At 35.3% G+C, this 22,170-nt stretch overlaps 1 protein-coding gene across 6 annotated transcripts in view; it reads left to right on the top strand.

Moving 5' to 3' along the window:
- Nucleotides 1–22,170, top strand: part of LOC141452976 (uncharacterized) — a 219,027-nt gene that overhangs the window by 164,205 nt on the left and 32,652 nt on the right. For all 6 annotated transcript variants that reach the window (XM_074125638.1, XM_074125621.1, XM_074125629.1 and 3 more), the window contains one exon: nucleotides 2,216–2,557. In XM_074125638.1, the coding sequence (XP_073981739.1) occupies nucleotides 2,216–2,557 (342 nt within the window). The remainder of the gene's footprint in view (nucleotides 1–2,215; nucleotides 2,558–22,170) is intronic.

The following is a 22,170-nucleotide window of genomic DNA, read 5'->3' as shown; positions in this document are numbered from 1 at the left end:
TTTTTCTTTCTTTTATCTGGTTTCTCTTTCTCTAAGTAAACGTTTTGACCGGATATTTCGTTAAGTGGCCCCTCCCCCGAGATCGAAACCATTTTTTTTAAAATAATTGATCGACTTCCCCTCATGGGTATGCCTGTGGGATACTCCTTCCTCAAAGACTACATTCGTTTGGGTACCAAAATGGGAATATAGCGGTCAGAGCACTTAACAGGTAGGGTTTTTTTGTATTTGTGGAAGAGTGTACTCGTTGCGTTCACGTCTTGCGAGAGAGAAGTAACAGTTTCCGTCAGAGGGTCTTAAAACAGATATTTCCGGTAAAAAATCTTTTTTTCTCTCTCTCTTTCTACATTTAAATGACAACTTCCGTATTGGCAACAAGTAAATATGATGTCATATAAGACGTAAATAAAATAAATTGAAAGAATTGAATAAGGGCCAACCAACGATGACCGATGAACGATGGTTCGGCTAACTCAGGATACGATGAAGTGTGCCCTTTTCTATCAAGCGATCAGCGATCGACACAGCCATTTCGGAAAGGATTCGCATAAAGGATAGCAGTTCGGAAACAGATTGTGTATGAGCGGGTGTTAGGAAATGTTTGGAATGAAAATTGAGGTAACGGGATTTGCAGGCTTGTCCATGGGACATATTTTTCTGTCCCATCCCATCCCATGGCAATTTATGCCTGTCCCATCCCATCCCATGGCAATTTATGCCTGTCCCATCCCATCCCATGGGATTCCCATTATAATATTAATATGGAATACAGTTCAAATAAAATTATTAAATTTATGAAAGTTTACGTTTAGTGTCTACTAAAGAGGACTACATGTTCAAATAGACATGCAAAACGACAAAATTTATTAACTTTAACACTCAAAAGTATAATCTAAGTATGACAATTCAGTATCATTCTATCGACTACCATGGGAAATACAAATGTGTGCTGTCCCATCCCATCCCATCCCATGGGAAACATTCCTATGGACAACACTGGGGATTTGGGCTAGTTCAAGAACAAAAGGGCTCCTTTTTTTTGGTCTGTGTGAATAATTTGATAGGCGGCGTAGAAAGGTTGCGTTTAGATAGTGCATAGGATTTCCGAGTGAAGGGATTGGATACGTTTAGAGTTGGAGCGGTTAACTATAACGTAAGTTCTAGTCCCTGTGTCCAGATAGTAGGGCTGTGTAGGGCCCTTCTCGTACTTAGTTGAGTGCTACTTCTCTAAACTATTCCATAACTATTCCTCACCTTGCTAAATAGTGCAATGCTCATTTTTGTTTCTCTCTAATCCATCTTCCAATCTCTTTGTTTTCATCTTCGAATTATTGCTCTAGTCACTTTCTAACATCAACCAACCACTTTGCCAAAAGTTCTGATGATAATTAATATTCCTAAAAACAAAACAAAATATAAAAAAAATAGAACATTTGAGTTTATTGAGTTTTGAGTAGTATTTGAGTTCCTTTCTGTACATTAGAGTCAACTTGGATCGTTTGACGTGTGTTAGTCTTTTGACCACTCAGTAACTTGAAAACTTAGTGACATGAAAAGTCCAAATAGAAAACTTTGACACTAGGCAGAAACACGCTTAGTACACTTAGCAACGTTACTACCTGAAGGTTGTTTTTTTTATAAATAAGTAGAAATCCATTAGCTGGATACATTACTTCCATAATTCTTGTCCGCTGCCAAACAACATGTCTGTACGTGTATATGTATGTATGGAGAGCAAATCGTGACCATCGTTGTCACCAATGACGGCTGCGAAACGGTGTCCTGTACATGCCCCCAACGGCTTAAGCCACAGACTGTACTTGGCTTGACAGTTCCTTTACACTAAGTCTTCCAATGCATAATGTGAGCACAATGTATTCTGTGTAGAAAAGTGCATTACATTCTAGACTCGTGATCTGCTATGTAAGTATTTATTCATCTAGAATAACTAAAGTGATATAGTGCTACTCGACTGGTTCATTTTGTTTTCTGTACAGCTTCTTTTTTTATTATTATTAATATAATAAAACAATTAATAAAACATTACGGCGATGGCGGTGAAGTTGTTCTCGCTGCATGATTCATGTCGTTTAATCTCAGAAATATACTTTGTACTTCTATCTTTTCCAAATCTTTTTTTCTAATTAAAATTGAAATCTACTTTCAAAGAGGTAAGTTTTTCAAAGTAAAGTTTCTTTTTCTTCTTCTGTTGCAGGACTTACTTCTAGCACATCCCTCATCCGAACATACGACCATCATCCTGGACGACATAGAATACGAAGATATGCGTCTACTGTTAGACTTTATCTACACCGGTGGTACGGCCGTACCAGAAGAAAGACTGGAAACATTTTTAAAAGCGGCCGAAACGTTGAAAGTTTCCGTGTTACAAGACAAAGGACTGCACACTCATTGGAAACAATGCGAAGAGAAACGTCCAATACCGTGTCTAGTGCCAATCCGTCCCCAGTTGGGCATCATCACGCCCAGTCCTTGGGCAGGCTCCGTCAGACCGCCGGTCGGTCCGCCCAGAAGACCTGCGCATTCACCGCTTCAGGTCAGTCATTTTTTTTACATCTATTTTTTGCTTTTCATTACCTTGATAATGTTTAAACTGACGTGCTCTTCTCGTACCTAGTTGAGTGCTACCTCCCTGTACTATTCAATAATCCCACCTTGCTAATAGTGCAATGTCCAGTTTTCTTTCTCTCTCTAATCCCTCTTCCAATCTCTTTGTTTTCAATTTCTGCACATCTTCGGATTATTACTTGATCAGACATTCATAGAAGCCAAGAGTATCACCAATTTCTTTCGTTCGAAATTGTCCTTCATCAACGACGCATTTCTTTTACCTTATAGATGTGTCACCTTAAAAAGACGTGAACATCCGTTTTATGTCTAACAGATAATCATATTACAATTAATGGTTTTCAGAAAAATCCAGATTTTGTCTGATTCTTAGTTGAAACATATTACAACCCGTTATTTTTATAATTATTATTATTATTATTATTTTAAATTGCCCTTATAAACGAGGATTTATTCTTTATTAAAAATAAATAGGAAAAGAGGGGGAAAAATTGTCAAAGTTAAGCGTTTTTCAGCGTTTTGCTGTTTACCATGCAATTTTTGACGATCAAGACTTATTCAACTTCCTGTTGGACAAGTAATACTTTGGAAAAACAATTTCCTGTTTTTAAAGATTTAATTTGACCTGAATGATAGATAAATCGATTAATCGTAGTCGTGTCCAACAATTCACTTTCATCAACAGTTTTTAAATATATTTAATTTTTATTTTTTTAAACCAAAAGGGAAAGGGTAAATAAAACATGGGAAAAGGGCTTCAAAACAAGATTTTTAGGGTCTCAATTATTTTTTGTCCCTCCACACATTAATAAGGGAATTTTAATTTATTAACCAATTGGTTATTGCCTTCAACCAGAAACATCGATGTGCGCCAATCAATTCCTCTATCAGTCAATCAGTCACGATCTTAATATCCAGTGAAGTCACATCCTCACGTCTCTTGTAAAGATACAAACGTGACACTTCCTCCGCCTTGATCGTACAGACAAACAGACAGCCAATCGTATTAAGTAATTCAGAACTAATTCAATTTTTTTCCCCCGTTTTTTATTGGCTTTTCATTTCTGATATTTTTGTTTTGTTCGTTTATTTCTCCGTCTTGAACGAGTGCCGTTTTTCTCTTTAGTACATTAAAAATCCCAAGTTTTATTTTCGAGAACATTTGAAACTAAATAACCGAGAGGGAAACCAATCTATTCTGTAATGCAGCACTTTTGACTCCCTATTTTCTTTCGATTATCGGCATTACTTTGCTCACCTAATTTTAAGATATATTAATTTGCTGACCCAATTCATTTGAAAATATACTTTAAATGATAATAAACTTTTTCTATGAGCTTCTCAAAGCTCGCTGCCCGACGATAGAACAAGGCGCCACGATAGCCGAGCGGTTAGAGGCTAGACCCGCAAAGCTAAGATGTGTTGCGGTACTAGGCTATATTCCCAGTCTATACCTTTAATGGTTAATATGAGAAATTTACAGTAAAGTATGTTTGCTAGGCGCCACGATAGCCGAGCGGTTAGAGGCTAGACCCGCAAAGCTAAGATGTGTTGCGGTACTAGGCTATATTCCCATTCTATACCTTTAATGGTTAATATGAGAAATTTAATAGTAAAGTATGTTTGCTAGTCACCTCCGTCCACGGCACCTAATTGGCTAGTTGGTCGTAAAATTACAAAAAGGTTTATGAAAGAACACTGTCCAGCGGGTCGTGTGTGAAACAGAGCCTGGCGCCAATGACTTCTGATATTGTCGCGCCTTAAATTAAAAATAAATAAGTATAATTTTATTTTGAATAAGTTAACAAACGATTTTAAGTATTATGCGACAAAAAGTTAATTTTGTTGTGAATTATATGTTCTGAAGTATTTCTACGAATGTAAATAGAACATAGAAAACTATTATAACCTTACTTAATTCTAGTATAATTATAGGAAACTAATCAACAACAAGGTTACCTTCCATTGCCAGTTACAGAAATATCTTAAGTGCAATAAAGATCAATATAAATATGTTCTTTGAAAAAAAATTTACATATACTTCTGTAATTTGTTTGTTAATTTTTGTACTTTCTAATCCTCCAGATAATCCAATATTCTATTATCTAGCTTGACCTTCAGCATGGAGCTTTCACATCTAAGTTTAGATATTGCCTGATTGATTGAAACGATTCCAGAAAAATATTAATTTTGAACACTAATACTTGCGAGAAGTTTTTCTTAAACTAGTTTATCCCTTGAAAGTACTAATATTATGGTCCTGCGTCCTGTATGATATTAAAAAGGGATATATATATTCAGGTTTCAGGTTTGTTTTTTTTTCGTGTGTTTGTAAATAAGGTTCGAGAAAGGATGGACTATAATAAATATATATTTAGTATGTACGTATTTAAGGTTGGCATCATTGTTTGTCGGGAACGGTATAACCGCCGCTGTTGAACCTACTATACAGTTAGGCTACAAGAAGTTTATGATTATTTCTGTCTCTCTTTATTGACAGTTCGTGGCCCCTGTGTGGTGGTGTGAACTCCATCACCTAGGTGTGAGTGTTGTTATGATGTCACTTCACAAGAATTACCGTCTGATGCTGCCGACATGTCACGAACTACAAGAACACGTCAAACTTCTTCTAGGATTTCTTTTAAAAAAGAAGAAGAAGAAAGATAAAAATAAAATAGAACTATCTGAAAATGATATTCATAAATTTTGAAATTTGATGGTTATTATTTTAAAGACGTGCTTATCTTTGAGGCTTAGATTATTATCTACAAGTGATAAATAAACTGCCACAGAGGACTGTCAGAGCTGAAATTTATATGGGAGCTTAGTCGCTGATTCGTGGGCTTAATGAATTATAAGTTTGCTATTGAAAGAGATTCTACTCACCTTTATATGGCCATAAAGTTTTATTTTTCCATTTCTTTTAAAAATATGACAGAACAGACTTGCTGTCATATTTAACAGAAAATAACTTTTAAAGTAATGCCGTTGATTTTATAACTGCAACTTTTAACTGAATAATTTTTTCAAGAACAATTTTGAGGCATTATGAGGTTATAGATGCCATTTCGGTTTGACGCGCGGTTTCATAATTTGGATTATGTTTGTAGTAAGAATATAAATACGTTTCTGAAAACCTATGCTTGAAAAAACGGTATATTAGGTAATGTTTATGAATATTTGTTCGTCCAGCTACCAAGTTAAATGCCGTGGACGGAGCCGACTAGCAAACATACTTTACTATAAATTTCTCATATTAACCATTAAAAGTATAGACTGGGAATATAGCCTAGTACCGCAATACATCTTAGCTTTGCGGGTCTAGCCTCTAACTGTTCGGCTACCGTGGCGACTAGCAAACATACTTTACTATAAATTTCTCATATTAACCATTAAAGGTATAGACTGGGAATATAGCCTAGTACCGCAATACATCTTAGCTTTGCGGGTCTAGCTCTAACTGTTCGGCTACCGTGGCGCCTAGAAAACATACTTTACTATAAATTTTTCATATTAACCATTAAAGGTATAGACCGGGGAATATAGCCTAGTACCGCAATACATCTTAGCATTGCGGGTCTAGTCTCTAAGTTTAGATATTGCCTAATTGATTGAAACGATTCCAGAAAAATATTAATTTTGAACACTAATACTTGCGAGAAGTTTTTCTTAAACTAGTTTATCCCTTGAAAGTACTAATATTATGGTCCTGCGTCCTGTATGATATTAAAAAGGGATATATATATTCAGGTTTCAGTTTTTTTTTTTCGTGTGTTTGTAAATAAGGTTCGAGAAAGGATGGACTATAATAAATATATATTTATACTGTTTACAACGCGGACGTGCCAGTGTCGATATTGTTCTCGCCGGAAACGCGCGTTCCTGGCAGTATGGTAACGATCAAAAACGAAAACAATTATGAAACTTCAAAATCGACCCGGTAAAATCGCTCTTCGGATAAACCAATAGAATTCCAAGTTTAAGCTCTAAGTTTAACTGGTTTCGAAGAACAATACGTTCGGCTACCGTGAAAATCTTAATTGCAACAATCTGAGAACAGTTGCTCAGTCGATAGAATTTTCTTTTCACTTTAAAGTGCCTCTAATTTCCGTTAAAAAGTAAAATAAACTGAACAAATTAAACGATCGCAATACTTCCACTTTTACTAGCAAAAAAAGAGATAGTACAATTTTTTTTTATTATATTAAGACATCCAAGAAAAATGATGGGCAACATATTGTCATAAATAAATATGAAAGTTAAAGTCACCATGCTAAGCACCATGTCTGCATAAACATAAATTTAAAGACTTGATGACTTTAACCTTTGCCAGAACTATGCTGACGATGCACTTGAAAGAGACCAGCTTTTGAATCGTACGTCTCATAAAATTACGTACACATACACTTTGAACTGCGAATTGATAACGGAAATAAAAATACGCAAATCTTGGCCAAGTCCTACGAAACAAAGAAAAAATGAAATAAAGTAAAAAATTTTTTTAAGAACTGTAACTTGGCTTGATAATATTGTTGAGATTCTTGGCACGTATCTTCAGTTGTTAATATCAAACTGGTGTGTACTGTCTTAAAGAGATAACTATCTGAGGAATCTCCTTTGATGAGGTACTGGTAGCAACCGCAAGGACACATATATAGAAGGGACTTTTTTTTTACTTATTTCCTGTTTAGAATTTAGTCATGTTTTGTTCATAATGTTTTTTATTTATAAATTAAGTACGCTCCCACATTTTTGTGTTTTTAAGTCATAAGTTCGTGTTTTGTTTTTCACTAAGTTCACTGGACTTACGTAACTCTAGGAGGGGATACGTCCTCCTTAATCCATCTCTTATTTATCTTAGTTACTACTTTAATTTTCATTGAGTTACTTTATTTTAAAAATAATCTTAAACTGTTTACAACGCGAACGTGCCAGTGTCGATATTGTTCTCGCCGGAAACGCGCGTTCCTGGCAGTATGGTAACGATCAAAAACGAAAACAATTATGAAACTTCAAAATCGACCCGGTAAAATCGCTCTTCAGATAAACCAATAGAATTCTAAGTTTAAGCTCTAAGTTTAACTGGTTTCGAAGAACAATCCGATAGGGGGGAAGTTGCCCAGTTGCAGTGCAGATGACTTCTTCAGTCCTTCAGTTTGCTCTTGAGAGCCAGCAGGAGCTAGTGCCATCTCTTGAAATGCACATTATCTATCTTACTCTTGGAATTATTAAGATAATTCTCTTGGATCTCCTCCGGAATTCTTCCCACCACGATGTAATCTGGAGCTGCTCCATTAAAATTGCCTATCCTGCACTCATTGACATCCTGTCTTAGCCACACTTTTAATGTAATTACAACTATTAAATTCTTAGTCCCCCCCCCCCATAATTTGATCTTATCACAACAACTTTGCTGAAGAACTTGTTGCATTCACATTTCTACCTCTGCTGCAACAGCTTTACTTTACTCACCTTAATATTAAGATTAAAGAGCATGAAATGTGAAGCTTGCCTTCTAAGTTACCTGAACGTGTGCAACTTCATATTCCCAGGCTACTAGTCTAACCTTTAAAGATCCTTCCTGGAAGCAGTTTTCTAGGATAATTTAATGTTCGCATGTTAAAAAGTTGAACTCATATTTTTCAGTTGCATTTTTAATCCGAATTAGCATATAACCATTTCTCCTCTCTTCAACAAATATGCATATTAAAGTAAACGTCATTTTAAGCTAAAAATGTATTTTATGCACTAGCCAATTCTATGCATTATCATATGTGGTTTCCATATTTTTTTAAAATTTTAAATTAATAAGTGCCACTTTATTTTATAAAAATAAATAAATAATAAAATAACTATCCAAAGAGAATTTATCTTCGCTAGATAATCTAAAAGAATTTCTTGGGGAGAATTATGATTAAGGAATGACCTTTAAACCGAAGAAAATGACGAAGAAGTTGATGAACAGTCAGAACGGGTTGAGTAGATCCCGTCTGAATGGACAAGCGCATATTGCTTTCCAGCTCCGTCATTATCCGTGTACATTTGTTTCTTGTGGTGCTAAGCCAACCAATAAGAACAAACACGGCCGGGGTCTTCAAGTTCTTCCACCAACCATTGCTCTCTGCCTCTACGTCTAACTAGTAAAGCCGTCTTATAAACTTGGAAGAATTTAACCTTTTGAAAGTAATCCAAACTGTCGTCCTCTTGTGGTAGTATGTTCTTGATGTCTTTCAGCTAACCATCTGACCGTCTGTCTTGTGTACACCAATCGTTCAATTATCCTTTCTATCACTTCTTCTCGCGCGCTCTCCTTTCAAACATCTATCATCTTCCATCTTTAGTCTGCTCCTAAATCACACGAACTATTTTATTTATTTTTTTCTTCAACCATAATCACCACTGCTTCGCATGCTCTATTCTCAAGTATTGCATTTAAAGTGTTTTGATATTTACAATGAGGAATGTTACTGCTCCGGCGGTAATTATTGTCTACATAAATCAAATATTTAAAGCCAGGTCATTTAATTGGAACAAATTTTAATTAAAAAGAGAGAGAGAAAGGAGGGAACTTGATTCCAGGAATTTCTCAAGCACCTCCCAGTAACTGCCAAGTAGCTCCTCTATCAGATCACAATATTAATTAATTTTCCTCTTTTATTCTACCGAAATTTATAACAATTCTATTTTATTTTTATTCATTTTATTTTTTTTATTATTTGTATTAAACTTGAATTTCGAAACTGGTATCATCAATATGACCAGAAGAAGGCGCTATTAAGAGTTACGCTATCTAGGGTACTCGAGGTTATTTTGAGTAAGCCTTGCTGGAATCCCAAATTAGTGAGTTAGAATTTAGAAGTGAATTGGAGTCTTAACGAGCTCTACGTATTCGATTGAATGGAACGGGACAGAAAGTAATTTAAAAGGAACAAAGTGAGAATCTGTACTCGGTTATTGTTAGTACAACGTTAAGCCCCGCCAGAAACCATAGGCGATTACTTTACTTTATTAACCATTAAAGGTATAGACCGGGGAATATAGCCTAGTACCGCAATACATCTTAGCTTTGCGGGTCTAGCCTCTAACCGCTCGTCTATCGTGGCGACTAGCAAACATACTTTACTATAAATTTCTCATATTAACCATTAAAGGTATAGACTGGGAATATAGTCTAGTACCGCAATACATCTTAGCTTTGCGGGCCTAGCCTCTAACCACTCGACTATCGTGGCGCCTAACAAACATTCTTTACTGCCAAATTTCTCATTAACCATTAAAGGTATAGACTGGGAATATAGCCTAGTACCGCAATACATCTTAGCTTTGCGGGTCTAGCTTCTAACCGCTCGTCTATCGTGGCGACTAGCAAACATACTTTACTATAAATTTCTCATATTAACCATTAAAGGTATAGACTGGGAATATAGCCTAGTACCGCAATACATCTTAGCTTTGCGGGTCTAGCCTCTAACCGCTCGGCTATCGTGGCGCCTAGCAAACATACTTTACTGCCAAATTTCTCATATTAACTATTAAAGGTATAGACTGGAGAATATAGCCTAGCACCGCAATACATCTTAGCTTTGCGGGTCTAGCCTCTAACCGCTCTGCTACCGTGGCGTCTTGTTCTTTCATTAAAGACAGACATTATCACCGGACAGTGAGCAGTAAGATGCTCATAGAAAATGGCATATATAGCAAGAATGATTCCGCGCTGAATTCGCTGATTCTTTCACACATTATAATCACCATAATTAATAGTGTGAATTCAAAATCTGATTATTGTAATTAATTGAATGAAAAAAATAATTAAATCATTCCAAAAAGCGGCACTTTTGATGCCATAGCACTTATAATGTAGCGGAAATGTCAGTTCTGTCCTTTAATTATAAATAAATAATTCATTATTCTCTCTCACACACTGTCTACTTCTTATACACCGGAACTGCAAAACACTTTACAGCTGGTTTTGATTCTTAAAACTAAGCTTCAACTACTAAAGCTCATTAAAAATTTCTACAATTTTTTATTAGACCATTAGACCAAAAAACTATTAATTTTTAATTATTTAACTGTGGTGTTCTTTAGTATAATAAAATTTGTTTTATTGTAAGGGATTTGCTTTTTCCTTTTTTTTTAAACAGCATAAAATCATAATTATGTTAATTTTTAATGTGGTTTACCTCTTTTTCTGATTGTTGTGGAGAAAATATTTGTGTGGAAGAGGGGGGGTTTATTGCTTTAGAAGAATCTTCTCAAGACTAAATGTAGATATAAAATTTGAAATTGCTGTGATTTTTGTCCATCTTTGAGTTGGCCACACACAAGCACAGATGGACAAACTTTTAGAGATTTTTTTGTTAACTCTATTTATTTAATTTACAACAGCCTATTGGCAACAAGAAAATCAGACTGCTTACAATACATAAATAAAAATGGCTGAAGAGATTTGAACGAAGGCCATCCAACGATAATCATCAAGAGTCGGCTAACACAGGATGCTGTTGAAGTGAATTCGAAGGATGCCCTTTTCTATCATGCGATCAGGTGATCGCGAAGCCTTCGACGCTTCGCCAAGGATTTGAGGGAAAAGTAGTTTGGGATAGGTTGTTTATGAACGGATTGGAGTGTTGGGATGTGGTGGCTCCCCCGTGGAACTTTTGATTATTGACCAAACCTTGTTGTTGTGTTCACCTGATGACTGACGTCTAAAGCGAAATCTCCAATTTGGAATCTTTTGGCAATTTTTCGTTTTGAGATATTTTGAAAAGAAACATGTACAGACCTGTTTCGGACAAAAAACAAAAACTTATCCGTGCTCAGGAATCTGAAACTAGATACTTCCGGTGAAACTCAAAATAAAAATCTACACGATTTGATTACTTTCTTATTTTAGAACAGTCAGAGAAAGTAAAAAAAATAAATAAATAAAACAAAAAACAAAAACAAAAAAACTGTTCACTTCCGGTGGCACGATCTTGATGAAAAAAAATTATCGTCAGTTCCCCGTGTTGAAGACATAGCCCACAAATTTTGAACTTTCTACGCTTCTGTTTTTACGTTGACCCTTTTTTTTTTCGTTAATGGCAACCCATAAATAGGTGAATCTGCACGATCAATATTTGCTCTGATGGGAAAATAGAAATCTATATTAATATTTAATATAAAAGTAATTAAGGGATGCCCATAAATAATATAGAGAATAATAAAAGTTGAAGTTGTACGTACTACCTCATTAAGGTCAAAATGTCCACCTCATTCTATCAGATTGCCTCTTTCATGACCAAGCGTATTTCAAGTCTTTTATTATTACCATTAACGTTAATTAATTAAAACTAATTATGTTTTGCTTTTTAATTAATTTAAAAAACATCAATTATTAATTTTTCTTGATTCTTCAAAAAAAAAAAAAAAAACATCTATTAATAATCTATTAATTGAAAACTAATAGATGAACATTATTTTCTCTTAGCTTTCTTAAATAGAAATTACAGCTATTTTTAGCTTTCCGAGCTTGAACTTTCACCGCAAATACTTGACTTGGAAAAGTGTTTTCGGCGAATTGGTCTGGATATGTAAGAGTCGGCGTTCTGTATGGAATGAAATAATATTGAATCTAGCAAGTAAGAAATGCCTATTTTATTTTAAATCCAACTACCAAATTAGGTGTCGTGGACGGAGCCGAATAGCAAACATACTTTACTTGTAAATTTCTCATATTAACCATTAAAGGTATAGACTGGGCATATAGCCTAGTACCGCAATACATCTTAGCTTTGCGGGTGTAGCCTCTAACCGCTCGGCTACCTTGGCGCCTAGCTAACATACTTTACTATAAATTTCTCATATTAACCATTAAAGGTATAGACTGGGAATATAGCCTAGTACCGCAATACATCTTAGCATTGCGGGTCTAGCCTCTAACCGTTCGGCTATCGTGGCGCCTTAGTCTTCCAGCTTTGACTGTACTAAACAATTATAGAATAACCAAACTGTTAGCGAGTGCTCCAACTAGAAAGTGACAAAAATAACTCAATGTGTCGCGTATTCTAGTCTTGTGAGTATTAGCAATAACATAAATGCGTAACAGATGTGGAATCTCTAGTTGGTTTGAAGCTATTGGGGTAAATTACATGCATGCGTATATGTGCAGCTGTTTTTGGTCTGTCAGATGTGTAAAGTGTAACAGGTGTAATGGAGATTAAGGCAGCGAAGAGAGATATGGTAAACAATATTTGATACTAACCGCGATGAAGGTCATCAACCTTACCGAATTGGGTATACTATTGTAGAACAGAGTACTGTACTTATGTCTGTGGGAGGCACACTCCAGCTGCAATATCATTGGCACAATATGGTCGCGTAGGTTGTTCTCCAGAGTCGTTTAAACAAATTTATCTCCTGTTCAAGTTGCAGACTTCCTGTTTGTTTTCGACTCTCCCAGCTTTCCCTCTGTCTCTTTGTCTGTCAGTCTCTGGGTCTGTCAACTGTTCACTAGTATTTTGTGTGCAGAAACAATCCTTCCTTCCGCTCACATCACCTAACGATTTCCCCCTTTTTTTTTTAAAGTTTTCATTGGAAAATACTTTTCAAGAAGTTTCAGAAAAGTGATTTTTATAAATTGGTAAATATATTAGGCCTACTTGATTGTGTAACTGTGTAAGATCAGCCCGTATATCAAGAACAAAAAAATTACTTTGATAATTGATTTAGTGCCATCACGAAATCTGACGATAAGTTGTGAAATGAAAATTGTTATCCGGAAATGGAATCGATTTTATTTATTTTAGGAGTTTGACCGGATACTGTTATAATTAATTTCCTAAACAAATAATAATTAATCCTAAATTAGTCTGTCTAAGTCCAGAGTCTGGCTCTGCAGGTCACTTCCTCCATCACCATCGACTATCCCAGAAAAGGTTTCAGGGGTTTCGAACGGCCCTGCCTTGTCAGGACGTCGGGTAGTCTCATTTCTTTCCACGACTACTTGTACCGGCACCCGTAACAGTATAATTTATCCCTAGTTCGTTACGTTTGCTCAGGCTAACTTTGACCCACTCGGCAGACTGGATATCATTTTATTCAACTGAACATCCGTATTGAAATCAGCTGTTTATAGGTAAAATTACCTAAAATGGCATAGACAGAGTTTTAAGTTCAAAAAAAAAATCTCAAAATAATTATTTCTTGCAAAAATTCAATTTAGTAAGAGATGGTAATAATAATTTTATTATTAATAAACAATAAAGAAGCTGATCCACACAAGATAAAGAAATAAAATTGATTATTTGACATATCGATCGATAGCAATCAAAATCGGACTTAATGTCGGCGATAGCTTTAAAAAATAAAAATAAAAATAACTGGAATTCGATGTAAGATGATTTAACCGACTCTTGGCCACACCTACGGCAATTTCTAGAACGGTATATTATAAGGAAGTTCTGCCGCGCACTCTATTCACGGCTAAAAATTACCGGTAACTGAACAGTCTTATGTTATGTTTTAAATTTATGCATTTTACCTTTTTTTTAAAGTATAGTTTGCGATTTGCTATCCTGGTAACACAGACGCACAAAGAGGAGAGCTAGAAACCTTTTTTTTTTTTTTTAAAGCGTCCTCAAAATTTTGTATATTCCGGTTTTAGTGTCGAAAATTTTGACTCGATCGCAATACTTCTCTTTCCAAGGGTAAGAGGAAGTTAAAAAAAAAAAAAAAAACTTCGAAAAAACTCTAGTTATTAGGATGGAAACCAGTTTGTCTGTAATACTGCAAGTTTATAATCGTTTATAAGACAAGAAGATATCCGTTGAACCTGTCAAAACATGCGGTCATATTTATGATGTTCATCTGTTATATGCTCTAATTTACCACCTACCTAGTTATATGTGAATGAGCCAGTCTGCTGCTGTTTTAGATTTGTTGCTTTGCCTTCCATTACTAATCTCCTTGTAAAGAACTTTCTAGTGCCCACTATACTTTTTTAAAATAAGGCGAGGTTATACTGAGTGCTTCGTAAAAACTTCCTGCGTACAGTTAAGTTTTTGAATCTTTTTATGTGTACACATTTAAAAAAAAAAAAAAAATAAAATGGACTCATAAATTTTATTTAATTAGTTGTGACATATTTTAGAGGAAGTTTCTCTCTAGTGCGAGGGGATTGCAGTATTTATCAACTTCCGGAACAGAGGTGGACAAACTGAAGTCTGCGATTAGCTTTACTTCTTTCATGCCTCGACATTATGCTCTTCAGAATCGAAGTTATCGGACATTGAGCTGTAAGAAACTTCTAAGAAGAGAAATTTAAAAAGCCTAGCAGATGGATACGAAAAAGCAGGATCTCCGTGTGGCCATCCAGTAACGCTAACCAATCAGCTAATCTCTTACCTGCGATTATTTTATTTTTAAATGGCAAAATTAGTGTCTCTTAAAATTTACTTCTCGAGATATTTTGAATAAAAACCTGCAAATTAAACTGTCTTTGAATCATCAAAAATTGTTGTTAGTAGCATCCATTACTGGTTCGAATAAGTCTAGAGCAGCTAGACCCACAATGCTAAGATGTATTGCTGTACTAGTCTATATTCCCCAGTCCATACCTTTAATGGTTAATATGAGAAATTTTGCAGTAAAGTATGTTAGCTAGGAGCCACGATAGCCGAGCGGTTAGAGGCTAGACCCGCAAAGCTAAGATATATTGCGGTACTAGGCTATATTCCCAGTCTATACCTTTAATGGTTCATATGAGAAATTTTGCAGTAAAGTATGCTTGCTAGTTGCCTCCGTCCACGGCACTTTACTTGGTAGTTGGAAGTAAAGCCTGCCTGAAAAAATAGACCATTACTTTACTTTACTTAACTTAAAAGAAGACCCATCTAATTTACGTTTTATTCAAAACGTGACCTACAAACTTGGGGCTATCCAACTATTCCTTATTTTTACATATCTCTTATTTCACTCTTTCCTTGAAACATTTTTGGTATTTAAAATTTAAAATTACATAAAAAAAAAAAGAAAGAACAAAACATAAATTAAGCATAAATTTAAGACCCACTGTATAATTCAATTGATTTATTTTTATGAATGGAAGAACCATGTTAGAGATCAAAAAATACCGCCGGTTTCCTTGACCCTAAGGCTCATAATTTAAAGTTCATTGAAGTATTATTAATGAATGGATTATTGTTTATTTATTAAATTAAAATAGCATTAAAAAAAATAATACTAAAATTCAATAATAAAAAAAATACTAAAAGAAAATAATAATTGTCTAAAAATGGTAAATGAACTCTTAAAAAATGATTTAATCGAAAACTTTTTTTTTTGCTTCATTATAATTGGATAGTAATTGTAAAATGTTCTTAATCGACCTTTAACTTATATCTAATCGATTTATCCTAACAATTATTAAAAAAAAAAAAATCTCCCCCTTCAACCGGAACTTATAATGCAATTTTACATTGAACTAAATTTTATTTTATATACGTCCTGCGTGAATTGCACTAAAAGATTGCATTCTCTTTAGTACAATCTTGAAACTTGAAAATATCAGTGACGTCCATTTAATGAATTCTTGTTATATTTAAGAATCTTAAATTAGGGAGGGGCGAGATTTTAGAGGCTGGAATGACGGATAGATTATTTTAAAATGGCACTTTATACCTGCAAATCTATTTGATGGAATCCATTATTTATTTTAGCAAAGAGTACAACAAAAAAAATGAATAGGACGTTTAAAAACAAACCGGAAACCAGAGATACGTGTTTTAGTATGCAACTGCAGCAGTCACTGTTCCTCTTTTCTTCTTCTTCCTCTTATAGTACATCACAAAAATACGATCGGCGGCGAAGTAGTCCCCCCCAAAAAAAGAAAGAGAATTTCTAAGTTAATAGTACTTATTACTTGAAGAAGTAAGGCTTGGCCACACCCTAGTTATTCCAAACATGGGATGGGCCTGCACCTCCTCTCACTCTTCTCACAGATCGACAGACAGACAGACACACACAAGTCTTAAGACTTGTTCTTATTTCTCTTCCAACTACAAAAAGAAATTAATAGGCTCTCTTGCAGACCAATTCTTCTTTCTTCTAACTTCTTCTTCTTCTTCTTCTTCTTCAGTTGCGGCTTATTTTTGTTTTCTTCTTCAGATCTCCCTCTCTGTCTATCTCTCTCTCTTTAAAACCCAGTTCCTTACACAAGACTGCTAGCTCCAGACAACATGTGGGGCAACAAGATGTTGTTCCTCTACTGTTCGTTCTAATCAAATGAACTTAGAAATTAAACTGAAAATTTGAAATCTAACAATATCATGTAATTTGTACATTACGCCACCGAATTTATTTTTCAATTTTTTTAATGGTTCTTCACCTTTAGCTCCATTATGTTTATTGTGTATTAAGACCCTTGTCATTTTACATTCTGATTAAATTGGTTACATCTGGATAACCAGAATTATAGGTCTAAAGCGTCTATAAGTGAACCATAGATTTTTCTAAAAACAAGAACAAAACCGTTTGGTGACTCTAAAACTAAAGCACAAATGGTTCAGATAGGCGCCACGATAGCCGAGCGGTTAGAGGCTAGACCTGCAAAGCTAAGATGTATTGCGGTACTAGTCTATATTCCCAGTCTATACCTTTAATGGTCAATATGAGAAATTTATATTAAAGTATGTTTGCTAGTCGCCACGATGGCCGAGCGGTTAGAGGCTAGAGGTATGTTTCCAAGTCGCCTCCATCTAAGACACCTATGTTACTTTGGTAGTTGGATGTAAAGCCCGCCTGAAAAAATAGGCAATTACTTTACAGATGGTTCAGATGAAGTTTTGGGTGTTGTGAAGTTCATTAAATTGCTCCCTCAATCCTGGAGAGCCTGGGCAGTTGGAAGAACACCAAATTTTTAATTCGAGGCCCAGTTTTTTATCAATCCTGGTAATGTTTTGTGCGGAGAGGTGTCCAAGAAACCAAAGAGAGATTTTATCTGACTACAGGCTTCTCTGTATTCCTGGAACTTCCCTGGAGAGTTGTTGAAGGGAATATGCCCCACGTAGTGCCCCCCCCTCGTGGGGGAAGCTTCCTTCAGAATATGTAAGCGAAAGGGTGGGTTGGCCCCAGGGAGTGGTTAATGGTGTCCGGCTCATACTTCTTCATCGAACTTCTCTACCGTACTTGGGTGAGTTGTTTCATCACCGGGAGTACGCGGAGGTCTCATCTAGGTATTAATGGAGGAGCATAATAGATCTAATTAAAGGTTGCAATCCAAAATAGCCTTCCCTCTCCCCAAAAATAGACCACAAGGTCTAATTCTGACCACAACTAACGGAAAAAATAAAAATATTTATTACTTAATTTCTTTGGTAATAATAATAAAAAAAAGGTCAATAAAATATATTGGTAACCATAAATCCCCCGATTATAGAATTAACATTTTTATACAATTAGAATTCATGGCCAGCCGCTGCTGCTGTAATTTCGCGTTTCCCACCCTAAGAGTTTTTATCATGATGTCATCCGCAATATCGGCATTTTTTAGCTTTAGTTTCGCTTTGTTTCAACTTTATAAGATCAATTTGCGTACTTCCGTTTGAACTTTATTTTTTTGGCCTTTTTACTTTCTCTCGCTCCTAGTAAAGAGGAAGTCTGGCGATCGTGATGAATTGAAGTTTCGCCGGATGTTTCAGCAGGAGTAACTTTCTGATGACGCAATGTTCCAGCGGAAACGCCACGTTTTTTTTTTTTTATCTAGCTACCAGTATCTTCAGTCTTATTCTCAAAGCTTCTATCAAATTTATCTTAGATTTCTCCAACCAAAAATTTGAAATAAACATCACACCACTTAGGATAGTTCCAGTCTTGCTGGCCATCAGTTCCAGATCTATCTTCAGGAACAAGAGGACTAAAGTCAGCAGCATACTTTTGGTTGCGTTTTGAAGTCTCGAGCGTTTTTTTTTTCATCTATTCATGTTATCCTTAAACTAGGATAAGCAGACTATTTTAAAGTTCAAACTTTATGACTTGAAAACTAGAAAACAAAAAAAAGTAGAAACCAAATGAAACTAGTTCTTAACAGGTATAACCTCTACACAGGCGCCACGATAGACCGCTAGACCTGCAAAGCTAAGATGTATTGCGGTACTAGTCTATATTCCCCAGTCTATACCTTTAATGGTTAATATGAGAAATTTTGCAGTAAAGTATGTTAGCTAGACGCCACGATAGCCGAGCGGTTAGAGGCTAGACCCACAAAGCTAAGATGTATTGCGGTACTAGGCTATATTTCCAGTCTATACCTTTAATGGTTAATATGAGAAATTTATAGTAAAGTATGATTGCTAGTCTCCACGGTAGCCGAGCGGTTCGTAGGCGAGACCTGCAAAGCTAAGATGTATTGCGGTACTAGGCTATATTCCCAGTCTATACCTTTAACGGTTAATATGAGAAATTTATAGTAAAGTATGATTGCTAGTCTCCACGGTAGCCGAGCGGTTCGTAGGCGAGACCTGCAAAGCTAAGATGTATTGCGGTACTAGGCTATATTCCCAGTCTATACCTTTAATGGTTAATATGAGAAATTTATAGTAAAGTATGATTGCTAGTCTCCACGGTAGCCGAGCGGTTCGTAGGCGAGACCTGCAAAGCTAAGATGTATTGCGGTACTAGGCTATATTCCCAGTCTATACCTTTAATGGTTAATATGAGAAATTTATAGTAAAGTATGATTGCTAGTCTCCACGGTAGCCGAGCGGTTCGTAGGCGAGACCTGCAAAGCTAAGGTGTATTGCGGTACTAGGCTATATTCCCAGTCTATACCTTTAATGATTAATATGAGAAATTTATAGTAAAGTATGATTGCTAGTCTCCACGGTAGCCGAGCGGTTCGTAGGCGAGACCTGCAAAGCTAAGATGTATTGCGGTACTAGGCTATATTCCCAGTCTATACCTTTAATGGTTAATATGAGAAATTTATAGTAAAGTATGATTGCTAGTCGCCTCCGTCCACGGCACCTAATTTGGTAGTTGGACGTAAAGCCCGTCTGAAAAAATAGGCAATTACTTCACTTTACTAACCTCTACACAAATAATGTGTAACTTCATTCCATTGCCGACCATATCTCTCTTAATAACGCTTCCATTATTTTTTAATATTATTGAATTAATAAAAAACTGAACTTTTTTAAACCCACTTAGTCATTAAAAAGTGGAATAACTTTTTTTTTGTTTTTAGTTTAGCTTTAAGTAAAAAACTTTTTCTAGTTTATCGATAATTTTTTTTATTCTTCATTTTTCACTAGAAGATTTCTGTACGAACTGGTTTATAGATAAGTTTTTTTTAAACAAACAAACAAAACAAAATAAACCTATTCTAACGGATTCAAATGTTTTCTAGTTTCTTTAGGTTACTCTTAAACGTGTTAGAGTGTTTGTACTCCCATTAAAACTAATTTATATAACCTGGTAATGAACTTAACTAGTGAAGTGGAGAATGTAATCTCCCACCTGTGGGTGAGAACTGTATTTCTCTGATGGAGTTGCGATAAAGTGGTGTTTAAAAAAAACTGTTTCTTTAAACAGTTTAAATGTACAGCGGTTTTAATTTAAAATGGTTTAACAGGTTTGAACATGCAAAACAAAAAAAAACCTTCATTAGCTTAACTTTCTCATTTGAGGGTATTTAAAGCAAAAGTTTATCAAAGTAGTAAATGAAAAAGAGCTTTTTTTTTGCAGTCTAACGATAAATTGAAGGTAGCTTTTCTTTTTTTTTTAACTAAGCACACTTAACGGCCGTCCGAGCTATCAGTTAACTGTAACTCTTCAGCTGTTGGTAACATACGGATTAGCCCAAGTTTAAGATTACCATTGGTGAAGAACATTGGCCATTTCCGGTTCATTAAAAAGTTTTATCCATGAGTATCAATCTGAGAAAATGTGGAGGGGGTTTAATGCTGAAGGGGGGGGTTGCAGACCACGTAATCTATGCCACAGCAGACTGAAAGTGGATTTCATCTGACGAATAATTTTTTTTTTTTACAGAAATATTATTAACTATTAATTTTTAATTATTTTAGTTTTTATGGATGGGTTTGTAAGTTTATGAGCTCGCCATCTAAAAACATATATCCGCTTAATGGGTTGTCTACGATCATGAGAGGAGAGAGGACCTGTATTCAATTACATCTCACGGCCATTCACTATAGTCCGTGTACTTACCTCTATCTTCTAAACCTGGGGTAATTAATACTTTGATTACTTTACTCAACTAACTTTCTGTTTTGGTACATTTGCCATTTTGTTTTTAACAAAATTGGATGGGGGGGGATTATCTCTAGATCCATCTTACTTAAATTTTTGTACTACAAATGTTAAACCGTTTACTTATTTTTTAAATTAGGATCATTTCTATAGAGAAGATAACAATTATATTATGAGATCTACAACGGATCTCAGGATCTCAGGATGTTAAAAGGACGTATACATTCAACTTCCGTCCATAATGATGTCCGGGTTCCACAAGGATTCAATGGCTTGAATTTTTTAATATAAATAAGCATAATTTATTAAAAAAAAAAAAAAATGAATAAATTATCAAATCGAAGTGGTTGTAATCGATTGTCAGAAAATTACCATAATATCATGGTTTGGAGAAGAGAGGGGCTTTATGGTAATTTATGATAATAAATCTAATTAAATAGAAATGTATTACGTAATAAAAGAAGTATATTGAAAAAGAATTTGATAAATTAGAATCATAACAGAATATTTTGAAATATAGGCTATTAGTTCCTTGGTGCATGCTGTCATTTTCATTGATTTGTAAGTTCGAAAATTTAGGAGAAACAGCATTTAGGGAAAATGGCATTTAACTTTACTAATTTAGGCACCACGATAGCCGAGCGGTTAGGGGCTAAACCCGCAAAGCTAAGATGTATTGCGGTACTAGGCTATATTCCCAGTCTATACCTTTAATGGTTAATATGAGAAATTTATAGTAAAGTATGTTTGCTAGTCACTACAGTAGCCGAGTGGTTAGAGGCTAGACCCGCAAAGCCCAAATGTATTGCGGTACTAGGCTATATTCCCAGTCTATACCTTTAATGGTTAATATGAGAAATTTACAGTAAAGAATTTTTGCTAGTCACCTCCGTCCACGACACCTAATTTGATAGTTGGAGGTAAAGTCTGCCTGAAAAAATAGGCAATTACCTTACTTTACTAACTAATTAAGTAAGGTGTCATGGACGGAGGCGGAAGCTCATACTTTACTAATTTTTTCTAACAAATAAAAAGTAGTCATACGCGGGATTCGAGCTGGGGATCTCCCACTTACAAAGCCACGCTCTTGACCATTAGACCAACACTCGCCCCATCAACTTACTAACTAACTATGAATTAACTATTGAAGTAACGCAGTTTTATGGTCCAGTCACTAACAGATCTGATGTTACCATAGTAATGGTCCCCTCCAAAGATTATGGGGCTACGTTCTCCTGTATAGGAAAAAATGCGTCCCTCTGTCTACCACGTGTCCCCTGTATCCGTGGCTAAGTCTTTTATTTATGGATAATTTGTACGGTGATCTTTTTT

This window comes from Rhodnius prolixus, unplaced genomic scaffold (assembly GCF_049639745.1).
Source record: "Rhodnius prolixus isolate KJV_2025 unplaced genomic scaffold, Rpr scaffold_1, whole genome shotgun sequence".
In the NCBI taxonomy this organism is placed as follows: Eukaryota; Metazoa; Arthropoda; class Insecta; order Hemiptera; family Reduviidae; genus Rhodnius; species Rhodnius prolixus.
Note: the sequence above shows the minus strand (reverse complement) of the source record. Positions and strands in the feature narration are given on the sequence as shown.